At 38.7% G+C, this 16,726-nt stretch overlaps 1 protein-coding gene across 3 annotated transcripts in view; it reads right to left on the bottom strand.

Moving 5' to 3' along the window:
* Positions 1-16,726, bottom strand: part of LOC150074975 (ATP-binding cassette sub-family C member 1-like) — an 889,139-nt gene that overhangs the window by 343,827 nt on the left and 528,586 nt on the right. For all 3 annotated transcript variants that reach the window (XM_090388347.1, XM_090388349.1, XM_090388348.1), the window contains one exon: positions 12,845-13,012. In XM_090388347.1, coding sequence (XP_090244473.1) covers positions 12,845-13,012 — 168 coding nt within the window. The remainder of the gene's footprint in view (positions 1-12,844; positions 13,013-16,726) is intronic.

Here is a 16,726-nt window from a genome sequence, read left to right as displayed (position 1 = left end):
GTCGCACTCAGGCTGCTTCTGATAAGAAGCATTACCCCACCACCCGTTCTATCTAACCTATCCTTCCTAAATACATTATACAAGCCGTACTGAAACTCATCATCCCCAATTTCCGGGTGGCACCACGTCTCTGTAAGCCCTATTATGTCCGCGTTACTTGTTTTAACCAGCAGTTCGAATTCGCTCATTTTATTGACGACACTTCTAACGTTACTGTATAAACAATTAAGATTTACTGTTCTTGTATATTTAACAACCCTAACACAACCCTTGAAGTTTTTTAGGCTCTCTTCCCTGATATTAGCTACCCGCTCACGTGAAACGTCTTTGCCCCCAGAACATCTAGATAATACGTCCAGCTGGGGTAACAGATAAGAACTCTTAAGGTATGTGCAAGAGTTACATTGACCAATATTATCAAATAAACGTGTCAGTATTACCCACATCCCCCCTAACTAGCAGTTTCCCTGAACCTTTAAGGTATCCTCAAAAATACTGGCAAAAACTTTTGCACCACCTTTGTTTAAGTGTATCCCGTCTCTACAAAGCAGATTCCTTCTATCTACAAGTAGGCACTTCCATAGCCAGGTGGGAAGGAGCAGCAGTGCGTAGCACACGCTTCTTCATTAGACCTGGGTTCAAGCCCGTCACCGCCAAATATGGAGAACGCGGAAAGGTCAGGGAATGACCACCGCATATCCCGGAGCAATATGGCCTTAGTTGCTAATGCTCCTAAAAACCAAACTAACTAACTAACTAACTACCTACAAGTGTGGACAAGCTGATAGATTTTTCCCAACACATCACAAAATTTCTCTTCAGATGCAGACTTCACTGCATACTTTAATGTTTTGGAAACCAGCGCGATGCTTGAACCTATTAAACCAGCCATTGCTTGCCACGAACTTGGCTTGGGGTTGGCCATACTTATCGTTATCTTCATAAATACTTCTTGCTTGAATGGCCATTAGATTCAGGGGCACTTGCTTTTGAATCTGATATTCCATCCATATTATCAATAGCTCTTCCATTTACGATATAGCACTTGAACGCTGTTTTGTGATCACTGTTGGGGCAGACTGGACCCGGTGTGAAATGCATTGTCCTTTAACATGTTCTTTTATACACATGCACTATCCCTTAAAATAATATTCAATGTGGAAGCAGCAAGACCTAATTCCATGCAATAGATGACAAATTTGTCCTGCTTTGTATTTCTTAATTAATCATCTTCATTTCTAAATCAATTTGTTTCATTTTATTTCCTAGCACTGCTACCACTTGCAGTTTTGTTGGACACTTTTCAGTCATCATTGTAATAAGTAAATAGGAATGAAGAGAAGATTCTGAAAATTTATTTATGTTTGCAATGAGAATGGTGATAGGAACAAAGGGCTGCTCTTACGAAGGAAGGTTTTAGTTCTGAAAATTGTAGCATCTGGAGACTAGGCACCAGTGAGGTGCCCAAGGTTTTAAATGGTTTGAGCAAGCTGGAATCCTTCCTCCTGTGTGTACCACTCACAGTTGGGGCACAAATTCAAATTGAGGAAGGATGGTTGCAGAACAGATGTGTGGAAGTTTGCCTTTAGCCAGCATTTGATTGATTCCTGGAAAAACTTCCAGCTGTTGTTGTAGAAGTTGATAGATTAGATAAATTAAACGAAGAACTAGACAAACTATTGAAGGGAATGAACAGGTGAAAGGTGAGGTGTTTTTTTGTTTTTTTTCCGCTGATGCTGTATAAGCTAGGTTTCTTGCATTATTTGCAACTGCCAATACTAATACTTTTTTTTTTTTTCCTGGATCGAAAAAAGTCTGTAGCTTCCTTGCACCATATTGCAAATACTATTACTATAAAATAATTTACAATACACAAAAGAGTGTGCAGGTAATCATGAGCAGCAATTTACATGCTCATAGAAGTCAACAAAATTGGCATTTCAGAAAAGGTCAAGGTTAAGGTCATAGGAAAAGCAAGGATAGTTCTAGAAACTGAATGGATGATGACATGAAAATCGCAACTCAATTGTAGAAAGGGAAACTCCAAGCACATACACAATACATACGAGGGTGGTTCAATAACTTTTTGTACTTGTTAAAAGGAGAGACTGCTTCTACAGGGATGGGATACACTTAATCCTGGGTATAACCTCCATGCACAAGCACACGGTGGGTGACCACCCAGGTGTGAACCAAAGTAAGAAGGGGTAGAGGTGTGGCACCCACACCACATGGAGGAATACTGCCCCATCTGTGTTACCAGGCAGTACTAGGTGGTAGATGATTCTCATCAACCGGTGCAATACCACAACTTTGCTTATTGGAGGCTTGAAGTGGTGGAACCCATGTTTAGTCTCCAAAGCTAAGTTCCGGTCAACCCTTCCCCATCTCTTCCATCATGCAGTATGATGATGACTTTTGAGGTTATGATGAACATCGTAGCGAGATCCAATCTTCCTTACATTTCGAGGGTACAGCTCTAAACCGGTATTCGCAGGCCGGCCGCTAGTTAGTATACAGGACAGAACTTATTGGTAACTCTCTAGGAGGCCTCCAGATCAGCTAGTGTATAATCTTGCTTCCTCTACTCTGCCAGATAGTGACTGGAGGAAGTTCGAGTAGTGTGTATGGAGGGTGGCATTGTCGAGGTCACATTATATCAAGGATCTGGGTATATTCTTAACATATCCAAATTTGGATATGTGTACGCCATATCCAAAAATTTCATTACTTCATACAGCTTGTCCCACCACTTTTTCTTACTATTGAATACACAATGAATTGTCAAACAAACAAACAGAGTAAGCTTATCTGCAAAAAGAGCTAAACCTCCCAAACATTTCCTAATCCATTTCACAAATATACGTGTTCTCAATTCTAATCTCAATGATGTCCATTTTCACTTGCAGTCTGCCAGACCCCATGTACTTTTTCTGAGAGAATCTCAGTTATCAGTTGATTCAACCAGTGCTCATGTCAGTTGCTTGTCAGAGACTTGGTAATTTGGAATCTCCTTTTTTCGATCTTCTCTGGCTTAAAATATCCCTACCTCATTTTGTAAAATTTGTCTGTTGTCTTCACCGTTCTCCCAACTCCACTAATCACTTGGAGCTCTTTGACTTCCTCTCTTTGAAACTTGACTTTCTCCAGTCCAACTTTACTAACAGTGAGCTAATTTTCCTTGGTGATTTTAATGTTCACAACTCCAGCTGGTTTCCATTTTCTAGTCACAACGACCCAGCTGGTCGAGATTCTGAGCCTTTTGCAAATAATAATGACCTTGCACAGATTGTTCATTTACGTATAAGAATACCGGGAAATCCTAACCATACAGCCAACACGCTTGATCTTTTTCTCACAAACAACCCTTCTAAGTACACGGTCGAAGTGAGAGGGCCTATAGGCACCTCAGATCACAACTTGGTGATTGTCCCTTCTCCAATGGAGCCTTCTATCTCATGGTTAATCCCTAGCTCATATTGTTGGGCATTACAAGAATACAAAATGGGATAACCTGCGAGATTTCTTTTCTTCAGTCGGATTGCTGTTTCAAAACTTCTGATGTCACTGTTTTCTCAGATCGTGTCAGTGAAATTATTCTTGCGGGAATGGAATACTTTATCCCACACTCCACTTTAAAATCTCGTCCTTTATCTAAACCTTGGTTTTCCAATAAATGTGCTATGGCTGTTCAAGAAAAGAACACTGCATATCGTAATTGGCTTGTTTCTAATTCTTCAGTTTACGTTTTGCCTACAACAATTCTCGCAACAATTGTAAAGCAATTATTAATCAGTCCAAACTAGAGTTTGAACAGGCTAAGAGTAGATAACTTCCTTCTTGCCCTAATGGCAGCCAAGCATTCTGTTCTCTTGCCAAAGCTATTGGCCACAACTTTTCCCACATCTCTACTCCCACCTCTGTCCAAAAGAAATATGGTTTTGTTCTCATTTCAGCCAAGGATAAAATGACCTGTTAGCATCCAGTTTTACTTCCAACTTGTGTATAAATGATCATAGCATTAGCATTAGTAGAGGCATTTGAGGCAAGAAAGCAAGCTTATGCAGCATCAGCCAAAAAAAAAAAAAAAAAAAAAAAAAGAAAAAAAAAAAAACCACTTCCACTTCACCCCTGTGTTCGTTCAAAATACATGTCCATTAGCCACCTCTCAGCCCATCTATTCCACCTTTCCAGATCCTGTTGCAGCAGAATCGTGTCAGTAGTGTCCTTGAGAACCCTGCCAACCTTCGTATCATCTGCAAACTTGGACAATAAACTTGATATACCATCATCAATATCATTTATAAATACAGAAAAACAATAATGGACCCAACACTGAACCCTGAGGGACTCCACTGATAAAATTAGTCCACGATGAGCAGTGTCCATTGATTACCACCTCTGTCTTTTCTCCCTCAACGACCCCTTTATCCATAGAGGAATCTTCCTCCAATAACACACTGCTCCAATTTGTGCAGCAGTCTTCCATGTGCAACAGAATCAAAAGCCTTTCTAAGATCCAAGTATATAATATCAAAGTTATTCCCTGCATCCAGTTCTTTTGTGACTGCATCATAGTATACAATCAAATTGGTCAGGCAAGACTTCCCCTTAACAAAACCATGCTCTATCTGAGTTATAACTATAACTGAACGAGCTATAACTAGATGATACTGCAGTGCTTCTTTAAACAGCACCTGCAGTAATTTTCCTGGAAGTGAAGTTAAACTCACAGGTCTATAATTACTTGTGTCAGCCTATGATCCTCCTTTGCAAATTGTGGGTCACATTTGCACTTCTCCACTCTGTGGGTAACTCCCCTGAATCCAAGGAAGCTCTCATAATTATGGCTAAGGGTTTGCTTATATCCTTTGCTTCCTCCTTTAATATAACTGGATAGATCCCATCCACCCCAGGTGCCCTTCTTGTCTTTATCTTCAACAAATTCTCCTCCACTTTACTCTCAGTTATTACAAGATTATCTAGCTTACCGCCACAGTTATTATTATTATTATTATTATAATCACCATATGGCGCAAGGAAGCCTGAGGCTTTTGCTGCACAAAGCAAAAAAAAAAAAAAAAAAAAAAATTCTGAGTTACCTCCAAGAGAGAGAGAGAGAGAGAGAGGGAGAGAGAGAGAGAGAGAGAGAGAGAGGGAGAGAGAGAGAGAGAGAGAGGGGGGGGGGTCAGAAATAGAAGGGAATCACCAAAAAAGAGAAGAATGATGATATCCAGCTCAGTACCCTGGGTGTGCCAAGCCCATACTCACCAGATGTAAGCCCCTGGGGAATTGAATACACCTCTGGCATTCCCCTCGCTGAATAACTCCTCATATGTGAATGTCGATGCAAAATATTCATTTAGTTTGTTAGCTACCTGAGCAGGATCATCAACAGTTGACCCATCGATATCAAGTGGACCAATCTGATTCATCCCCTTCCTTCTAGAGTTTACATAAGTAAAGAACTCATTGCTGTTTTTCTTTGCATCCCTTGCCAGAGATTTCTCGTAATCTGCCTTCGCCTGCCTAACCTCCTTTGTAACTTGGTTACAGATCAACTTGTATCTATCATAGGCTTCTGTGTCACATGTTAATTTGTATGTATCCCGTGCATTTTTCTTCTCTGCCATATGTCTGATTAGTTCATCTGACATCTGTTTAGGCCTAAACCTTGAACAATATTCTTAGTTGGTATGTAAATCCTAGTAGCTTCCAAGATACGTTCTTTGAATGCTTCCCATTTTGAATTTGCTGTGGTAACATCATCAGTTGGTCCCACTCTATAGAATTTAAATATGGTCTCAGTCCATCGTAGTTGCCTTGACGAATGCAATAACCCTTCCCTCTAATGGTAGTTACCACTTTGAGTAAATCCCACTTCAGCACACTGTGATCACTGCCACATAGTGGTGTTCATTTATCTGCAGATTCTTAAGGCATGAAGGATCACTACTGATAGTAAAATCAAGACTATTACTCCCTCTAGTTGCCTCCCGAACATGCTGATGTAGAAAATAATCATCCAATAAATCCACAAAAGCCTTGCTAGTGTGTGAGTGACCACTCCCCAAATTCAAGTCCATATCTGGAAACTGGAAAATTAAAATCCCCCATTATAAGACTGTCTGATTTACTGGCCCCTCTCTATTTCTCTGTACAGTTTCTTATTATACTCATCAGAGTCATTAGGCCTATAGCACACTCCTACTCTCAATTTTGATCTCTCAATGATTATGTCACACCAAACTGACTCGACACTGCACAGTCCAGCGATGTCGACTGGCTTCGCTTCCTTGGATTTTATGTGTTTCTTAACTAATAGCATAACTCCTCCTTCCTTCCTATCCTATCTATCCTTTCTGTGCACATTGTACTCCCCAAATTCGAGTTCTGCATTCCTTATATCTGTGTGTAAAATACCTCTTGGTAAAACATCTTGGTACCATATCTTGATAAAACACCTCCCACCATTCCCAACACGCTCTATTCAATGCCTCCTATGATCTTCCATCAAAAGGATGTCAAAAGGATTTTGGCGAATCTTGAGGCTACGAAAGCTCCAGGACCTGATGGTATTTCTCCACTTGTTCTCAAAACCTATGCTCCTGTTCTCTGCCACCATTTTTCACTTTCTTATTCCAAATGTGTTTTTCCTTCTGCTTGGAAATTTGCTCATATCCAGCCAGTTTCTAAAAAGGGTGACAAGTCCCTTCCATTCAATTATCGTCCCATTGCGATTACTTCTACTCTTTTCAAAGTAATGGAGAAATCAATTAACCGGCAACTCTGAATCTACCTAGAATCCATCCATCTGATCAACGATCACCAGTATGTATTCCGTCAGTGTTGATTCACTGGTGATATTCTGGCTTATGTTATCCATTTATGAACTAATTCAATGGAAAAGTTCGGTAAAACACAAGTAGTTGCTCTTGACATCTCAAAGGCTTTCGATCATGTTTGGCATAAAGATCTTCTAAACAAGCTTCCATCTTATGGTTTGCCAACTGTTTTTTGTAATTGATTATCCAGTTTTCTCTCTGATCGCTCACTGAGAATGATGGTAGATAGCTCTCTCTCTTCTAACTTCTCCACTAATGCTGGTGTCCCCCAAGGTTCAGTTCTTTGCTCCCACTCGTTTCTTCTTGTATATTAATGACCTTCTTCCATTGACTGAAAATCCCATCCATCGTTTTGCCGATGATAGCACATTGCATTCCACTTTCCATTTTGAGAAACCTTGCCCTCCTCAATTAGCTTCAACTTCATCAAAAAAAACTTGGTTTTCTCTTTCACTCTTGGCGTTACTTTTCTTCCAAACAGCTGTTCACTCTTTACAAATCGCAAATCCGCCCAGAGATGGAATATTGTTCCCACATCTGGGGTGGTACCCCTAAAACCTCTCTCAGGCTTGTTGATTCCATTGAAAAGAGGGCTGTTAGCTTTATTAATAATTCACCTCTAACAGAGTCTCTCTACTCGCTGTGTAATAGACGTACTGTTTCTCCTGCATGCCTCTTCTACAGCTATTTACAATTGCACTGTTCTTCTATATTGGCTTCTATAATTACCCCTCTCTCTTTCAAAACAGTCCGAACACATGCTGCCACCAGCCAACATCCAACTTCAAACTCACAGAGCCAACTTTTCATCTTCCTCGATTATCATTCAACTGCTGTTTTCTGGAACAAACTTCCTTCATGCGTATTTCCTGAAAATTACAGTCTACAGAAGTTCAATCAAATGTCAACAAATACCTTCTTTCGTCTTCTCAACCTCCAACCCAAGCACTGTACTAAGTACTATAGGTCTCAATATCTCTTATGTTTGGGGTTTACATAAAAAAAAAAAAAAAAAAATTGAAAGTGTGCAAGAATATTTTCTGATGCTATTGAGGCAGTGTTAGATGAGTCGGAAAATTGCTAGGCTAGGGGGATACAAGGACTAATAGATTAACAGTAGTCACTGGCAGAGGTGAAAGTGATTCTTGCACTGCTTCTATTGGAATGAGCAGCAGCCTGGAAAGCAAGATGCAGGGTATTTCAGAGACTGCTGGGAGTCATTGCAGTACAAGTAAACACATGGGTTGTGTCAGGGTAGCTAAGAACAGGAACAGGTGCATGCATACATGCATGTACACAAATGCTAGAAATTTGGTAAATAAATTTAATGAATTTGAGGTACTGCTCAAAACATGAAAGGCAGATATTCTTCAGATATCAGAGGCATGATGTCGCACAGATATAAGGAATGCAGAACTAGAATTTGGGGAGTACACTGTGTACAGAAAGGATAGACAGGACATCAGAGATGTGATGTCACACAGGTATAAGGAATGCAGAACTGGAATTTGGGGAGTACACTGTGTACAGGAAGGACAGACAGGATAGGAAAGGAGGAGGGGTTATGCTATTAGTTAAGAAACACAAAATCCAATGAAGTGAAGCCAGTCGACATCACTGGAGAGTGCAGTGTCGAGTTAGTTTGGTGTGACATAAGCATTAGGAGATCAAAATTGAGAGTAGGAGTGTGTTATAGGCCTAATGACTATGATGAGTATAACAAGAAACTGTACAGGGAAATAGACCGGGCCAGTAAATCATAGAGTCTTATAATCGGGGATTTTAATTTCACAGATACTGACTGGAATTTGTGGGTTAGTCACACACACTAGCAAGAATTTTGTGGATTTATTGGATGATCGTTTTCTACCTTAGCATGTTCAGAAGGCAACTAGAGGGAGTAATACTCTTGATCTGATTATCAGTAGTGATTCTTCATGCATTAAGAATCTGCTGATACAGAAACCACTAGGTGGCAGTGATCACAGTGTGCTCAAGTCGGATTTACTCAAAGAGGTAACTACCATCAGGGGTAAAGGGAAGGGTTTTTGCTTTCGCAAAGGTGACTATGGTGGTCTGAGACAGTATTAAAATTCTATACGGTGGGACCAACAGCAAATTCAAAATGGGAAGCATTAAAAGAATTTATCTTGGAAGCTACCAAGCTTTGCATACCAACTAAGAAATATTGTTCAAGGTTTAGGCCGAAATGGATGTCAGATGAACTAATGAGACATATGGCAGAGAAGAAAAATGCATGATATACATATAAATTAATGGATGACACGGATGCCTATGATAAATATAAGCTGATCTGTAACCAAGTCACAAAGGAGATTAGGCAGGTAAAGGCAGATTATGAGAAATCTTTGGCAAAGGATGCAAAGAAAAACAATAAAGAGTTCTTTACCTATGTAAACTCTAGAAGGAAAGGGATGAATCAGATTAGTCCACTGGATAATGATGGTTCAACTGTTGATGATCCTGCTCAGGTGGCTAACAAACTAAATGAGTATTTTGCATCTACATTCACCCATGAGGAATTATTCAAGGAGGGGAATGCCAGAGGTGAGTTAAACTCTGGCAGTGAGGTAGATGATTTTGTAATAACTAAAAGGAAAGTGGAGGAGAAATTGTTGAAAATAAACATAAAAAACGGGGAGGTACCCATGGACTGAAGATGTGAAAATGTGACCCCAATTCACAAAGGAAGATCAAAGGCTGACACAAGTAATTATAGACCTGTTAGTTTAATTTCTGTTCCAGGGAAATTAATAGAGGCACTGGTTAAAAAAGCACTGCAGGATCATGTAGACAAGAGTTCAGTTATAGTTCGGACACAGCATGGTTTTTTTAAGGGGAAGTGTTGTCTGACCAATTTGATTGGATACTCTGATGTGGTCACAAAGCAAGTGGATGCAGGGAATAAATTTGATATCATATATTTGCAGCTTAGAAAGGCTTTTGATACTGTTGCACATGGAAGACTACTGAACAAATTGGAGCAGTATGGCATTAAGGGAAAATTGCTGCTAGGGATAAACGGATGGTTGAGTGGGAGAAGACAGAGTGGTAATCAATGTACTTGGACTAATGTTATTAGTGCTGTCCCTCAGGGTTTAGTGTTGGGTACACTGTTGTTTTCTGTATTTATAAATGATATTGATGGTGGTATATCAATCTTAATGTCCAAGTTTGCAGACGATATGTAGATTGGCAGGGTGGTTACGGACACTAATGGCAGTACGTTGCTGCAACAGGATCTAGAAAAGTTGAGCAGATGGGTTGAGAGATGGCAAATGAAGTTTAACATTGAAAAATGTAAAGTACTACATATGGGAAGCAGTAACTCCAGAGTGACGTATGAACTCTGTGGTACTACACTGACAGTGGTAGAGAATGGAAAGGACATCGGGGTAATGGTGCAGGCAGATATGAAGTTTTCTGAGACAATCTGCAAGAGTAGCTCATAGTGTCTTGTCAATGATATACAGGGTTTTCTTGCTTTATGAGTTCCCGGTTCTACGAGTTTTTTTTTCCCACATACCAAGTATCAACAAAATCGAAAATATGAATATTAATTTCAAAAAATGAATGTTAAACATTCATAAATACCACATACCAAACCACATGCTTAGCTATACAATACAGTGTACCCTGCTTTACGATATTAATCAGTTCCAGAGAAACCATTGTATAGTTAAAATATCGTAATGTAAACCCAATAATACATTGTTTTTGGTAATTTGTTTCAAGATCTTAGAAGTTGAAATTTTCACTGTATAACTAAGCTATTTATCTCTCTAAAACATCATTTTTAAGGTCCTGAGCGTGACCTTAAGGCCATATAAAAGGTCGTGATCGTGGTTTGTAAATTGTAATAGTTACCAATTAAAATGATTTTCATTGTTTTCATATGTCCCGTTATAAGAATCAATTTTAAACGCATTTGCGATATTTTTCTAAAGCACATTTCTGGAGGACACAACCATAAAACAATTTGCACTTTCCTGTTTATTGGGCTCTTTTGTTACTACAACAATTATTAACGGGTAGTAAACTCGATCTTGCATTTGCCGAAATACTGATAGCTGGAATTGTGTGGGTTTTTTTATATTATTATGGTGAAATGTTTTCCCTTTACTGAAATCTTCAATCGTATAAAAAACATAAATAAATTTTCACAATCTTATCTTCATTCCTTTTTTTAAGCTTTGAAAACCACAGATGCGTGTGGTTTACGAAGCTTAAAAAAAGCTTCTTTACTCAACATGCATCGTGTTAGTTGCAATTTCTGTGTGCCATTAAAAAATGCTTATTCATGCAATCATGAAATTTATAATTAAAAGAGAAGATTATCTTGGAAACAAGCCTCTTGAAACACTTCCGAAGACGACGACTCCTTATGCAACAAACCTACAAGTCACGAGCCAATAATGAGTGATCAATGAATGTGCATTTAGTTGATGATGATGATGAAGAATAAACATTCTTTAACATTTGTAAGTCGTAAATAATTTCTTTATTATTATAATTTGTTTGCTTTTACAGGATACATTTTCATTTCTTTCAAAAAATCAGTCATTTTTTAAACAAACTAATTAGCTAATTGATTTCATTGTTGAGAACGTAACTCCTATTTTTAACCTTATGTCTATGGGAAATAAATTCCCGCTTTATGAGTTTTTGCTTTACAGGTGTGCGCTAGGAACGAGTTAACTTGTAAAGTCGAGTACGAATTAACTCATGACGTGTATAAGACAATGGTCGGGCTACACCTTGAGTACTGTATACAGGCCTGGAGGGTTCATTTTAAGAAGGATGTAGAGCTGTTGGAACGAGTACAGAGAAGGGCAACAAGGTTAGTGAATGGAACAAAGGGTTGCTCTTACGAAGAAAGGCTTAAGTTTTGCAAATTACAGTGTCTGGGGCACCTACGAGGTGATCTGATTGATGTGTATAAAGCCTTGAATGGTTAGAGCATGCTCAATGCTGATGGGATTCTTCCACTTGCTCAGAATAATCACCTGAGAGGGCATAAATTCAAATTGAGGAAAGACAGATGTAGGAGAGATGTGCGGAAGTTTGCCTTTAGCCAGCGAGTAGTTGTTTGGTGGAACAGACTTCCATCCTTTGTTGTGGAAGTTGATAGCCTAAATAAATTTAAGGCTGAGCTGGACAAGTATTTGGAACGAACGGAGGGGATAAATGGGAGTGATTTTTTTTTTGGTTTTTTTTTGGCAGATGCTGCATAACTTGCTTTCTTGCATCATATGCCTCTACTAATGCTAATAAAGAATCACCCTGACCTAGCTGCAGAGGTGCTAGCCTGTTGACTCTTGGCACAGGTTTTAGTCCTCTACATAGCCACCATGCAGATTTACACATTTTTTCCATCGATGGAGGAGGCTACGGATACCATTTTTGTAGAAGCAGTGAGGTTGGTCTTTGAACCATGACTCTGTTGCAGAAATGAGTGTCTCATCATCAGGGAAGTGGGTTGTGCTGTCATCAATGGCTGATTGGGGAAGACTTGCAATGGGCTCAGATTCTACTGATGTCTGACCACACCTAAACTGTCTATATCGGTGATTTTCAATGACATAGGATGGGACTTCATCCTTATATACAGCAGTCGTCTCCTCATGGATTTCTTCAGATTTCCCCTTGAAGAACAGATATCGGATTACAGCGCTGTCTTCAACTTTGTCCCTGATGCTACTTTGTCACACGTTCAGCTCTGTAAGAGAAAAACAAATTAAGACACAGGGCTGAAATTTTAGAGCTTTAGTACAGAGATATGTATGATGTACCACACAAAATATCATGACTCTACAATATGTGGAAGTAGATAACGGCGATTCTTTATTGAACCACCCTCGTACATGAAATGGAATCATAAAAGATTTATCAGTTAAGAATTGTTACTCAATAAGAAAAAATGTATGCTAAAATTAATTACACATTTAAATTAAAAGACTAATAAAAGAATAACATACCTTATCCTTTAGCAGTCCTTTTGGACCAATAACATTCTCAAAAATATGCCTGCCAACTTGCGAATCTACAGCACTTAGAGGGTCATCGAGAAAGTAAATCTCAGCATTATTATAAACTGCACGTGCTAAACTGACCCGCTGTTTTTGTCCTCCACTTAGATTGATACCCTGAAATTTAAAAAAATAAATGTAATTTGTATACGTTTTTACAGGTTAAAAATCTAATCTTTAAATTTGACATGCTATCCATTCCACTTTTTTTTTCTTTTTTCTTTTTTTTGTGTTTGTTTTTAGGAGCATTAGCAACTAAGGCCATATTGCTATGGGGATATGTGGTGGTTATTCCCTGACCTTTCCGCATCCTCCGTATTTGGTGGTCACGGGCTTAAAGCCCGGTTTAATCAAGAGGTGTGTGCTACTTTTTTTTTTGTCCTCGTCTTTTTCCCATTATGTATATATGGGATCAGCGTTTTTATAGTTTTGGCCTGAAATTTTTACAGCCGGATGCCCTTCCTGATGCCAACCCTCACACTTCGTCCGGGCTGGAGATATGCGGTGGTCATTCCCTAACCTTGCGCATTCTCTGTATTTGGTGGTCGCAGGCTTGAACCCCAGTCTAAGCAAGAAGCATGTGCCACGCACTACTGCTCCTACCCACCTGGTTACGGAGGCGCCTTTATTGGTTTTTAGGAGCATCAGCAACTAAGGCCATATTTCTCCGGGGATATGCGATGGTTATTCCCTGACCTATCCACATTCTCCATATTTGGTGGTCACAGGCTCGACACCGGGTCTAATCAAGAAGTGTGTGCTACGCACTGCTGCTCCTACCCACCTGGCTATGGAGGCGCTGCCATTCCACTTGGCCAATTTTTCAGAGTCTGTTAATTACATTGAGGGCTTGTTAACATTGATAAAATTACATTATTTGTTTAAATACCGGTTTGATACTCGTATTCAGCGTAGTAAATTTATCGCAATCTGGCCTTACACATTTAAAGTTTCTCTGAGGAGGAAGGGACAAGTCATTTATACATTATAATAAATGGCAAATGAGAACATGTTGAGTCTATGTTAACTAATACTTTAAAATGTATTAGTTAGCACAGAACTGTTAATTTGTTTAACACAGAAATTATTAGCTCTTTTGAAATAAAAGATTATCTGTGATTTATTCTGCAGTATTTTTTTTTTTAAATTCAGGATAGGATGTTTACCACCTCTTAATTACTTGATATATGCTAAGTGACATCCTAACAGACAGAATGACTATTATGAAGTTACCATCTGGATAAAAATTCACAAGGTCGAGAAATTCACCATGGTATTAATAATGACAATAAACTGAAGTGACTACAGCAGTCTTCTGTTTTGCTAAAACACTAACTAAAAACTTTCCTCAAAGCTACACAGTGCATTAGAAGACAGGACTGATACCATAAAAAAATAATGATTGTATGAGTAAACTACCTTGGTTTATTCGAAGTAACTCCCTCTTGCATCTACACATATTGCATTCAACGATCACAAAGCGAGTGGTACAACTGGTAAAAGGCTATGACTGGTATACTGTTGAATATTCTCATTATAGGTCTTTGAATGGTGTTGTCCTGAAAATAACCAAAGCGAGTGGTACAACTGGTAAAAGGCTATGACTGGTATACTGTTGAATATTCTCATTATAGGTCTTTGAATGGTGTTGTCCTGAAAATAACAGCCTTTCAGTGGTGGTTTGAGCTTTGGGAACAAAAAGAAGTCACACGGAGCTCAGTCTGATGAATATGGTGGGTGTGACAGTACGCAGACTTTTTTGCTAGCCAAAAACTCTCGAACAATCAGAGCCTTGTGGATTGGTGTGTTGTGCAAGAAAAACCAACTGCCCTCTTCTCCATGCTGGGGCAACACGTTTGTTACTGATTCTCAGTAACAAACATTTCAAAATTTCTAGACAGTAGGTAGAGTAACACTTTCACCATTGAGCATGAACTCTTTGCACAGTTCCCTTGCTATTGTAGAAAGTTACAAGTGTGGTTTTGGTTTCTGGCCTTTTTGATAGGAAAACATCTGTGGTGGCACCGGAGTAAAACCAATTGGTAACAAATTTTTTTACGGAAATTACATCACTTCCTATTAGGCGGCTGTTAGATTTTAAATGATGCAAATGATCTCACTTCCTAAATGGTGCTAACAATGCTAACTCAGTCACTAACGTTGATTTGGTAGAGTAAGTAGTGGTCACGAGAATAAAATGTTGCATAGTTCACACTGAGATGGAAAGACGTCACTTCCTAAATGACGCTAACTCAGTCACTAACATACATTCGGTATAGTAAACTGTGGATAGTAGTAGTATTATTTTAAAAGCTTTGAAGCCACTGAAGAAGGCTCTCATGTTGAAAAGGAACAAGTTCAAAAACATAGAGAAAGAAAAACAATGCAGATTTTAATAATAAAATATACTTCTTAAGGTTTTGATCAAGATCAACCTTCTACGACACGAGCTGACCTATCATAACTATCATTGCATTAATGTAGGAGCATTCTTTCATGAAGACATAGAACACAATGATGCTCCTACATGTGATAAAATGAGTGAAGCTATACCTATTGAAGAAAGTTTAGTTGGTCAACAACAAACTCTTCTGTGGAACGATGACAAATATTTACGAATAGCTCCTGGTGAATGAAATGTTCCATAAAGTTTACTTTTTGATGAACATGCCAAAGAATTGTCTTTTCCTAAAATTTACCTCGGTCAGTATCAAGCGTTTATAAATAATTTAAAAGTTACAATTATTTATGAAGGCATAGAGTGACACTTTATACTTTATCTTCTTCTTCTTTATATGGCCACAGAAATAATGAGACTAAGAACTCAAGATACGTTAACAGGTGGTTTTAAATATGTCAGAAAAGACACTAAGCTCACCAAAAAACAAATCCAATCTCGAGAATATGTCAATAACTGCATTGAAAAGAATTTAGCATTTTTGAAATCGATTCCTAATTCAACTTAATACTGGATACAACGTAAAAGAGACCTGTCTGCGATGATCAGACAATTGGGTAAACCTACATTTTTCTTAACTTTGAGTGCAAATGAAAATCGGTTGGCCAAAATTGCTAAAAATTTTATACAAATTAACACATGATGGTTTGGATATCCCTGATGAGTAAGCAGAAGCTCTTCATTTTATGGAAAAGGTGACATTAGTTAATGAAGATGCCATAACTTGTACAATTCATTTTAATATACTTGTAGACTGCATTTTATCTTTACTTCAGTCAAAGCGTTTTAGTCCATTTCGACAATATCACGTTGTGAATTATTTTCAATGGATCAAATTTCAACATCATGGCAGCCCAAATGCTCATATTCTTTCGTGGATTAATAATGCTCCTGAAGAAACAGGATGAATACCACAATAGCTATGATAAATCAACTCGACTCCATTTCTACTGCAAAAACATGTGGTAATATCAAACTCCAAATTAATAAACATAGTTTTACTTGTTTATGAGTTTGGACTTTTGCAGCTCCATTTATGTCACCATGATCTACATTGATATTAATTCCCATGAGAAATGCAGGCAATTGATGAGTCTAATATAATGCCGAATACAAGAAGTCATGGAAGAATCTGCAATTCTACCCAGACACGATAGGAGGGAGTATATGATGAGAGCCCTGTCGATCAATTCAGCCCTGGAAAGATTTTTTTTTTTTTCAGGAACATTGGAAACTAAGCCATATTGCTCCGAGAATATGCGGTGGTCATTTCGTGACCTTTCTGCATCCTCCATATTTGGTGGTGATGGGCTCGAACCCCACTTTAATCAGGAAGCATATGCTACGCACTGCTGCTCCTTCCCACCTGGCTA

The sequence above is a fragment of the Mastigoproctus giganteus genome, chromosome 14 (genome assembly GCF_048544385.1).
Source record: "Mastigoproctus giganteus isolate SK-2022 chromosome 14, ASM4854438v1, whole genome shotgun sequence".
Taxonomy (NCBI): domain Eukaryota; kingdom Metazoa; phylum Arthropoda; class Arachnida; order Uropygi; family Thelyphonidae; genus Mastigoproctus; species Mastigoproctus giganteus.
Note: the sequence above shows the minus strand (reverse complement) of the source record. Positions and strands in the feature narration are given on the sequence as shown.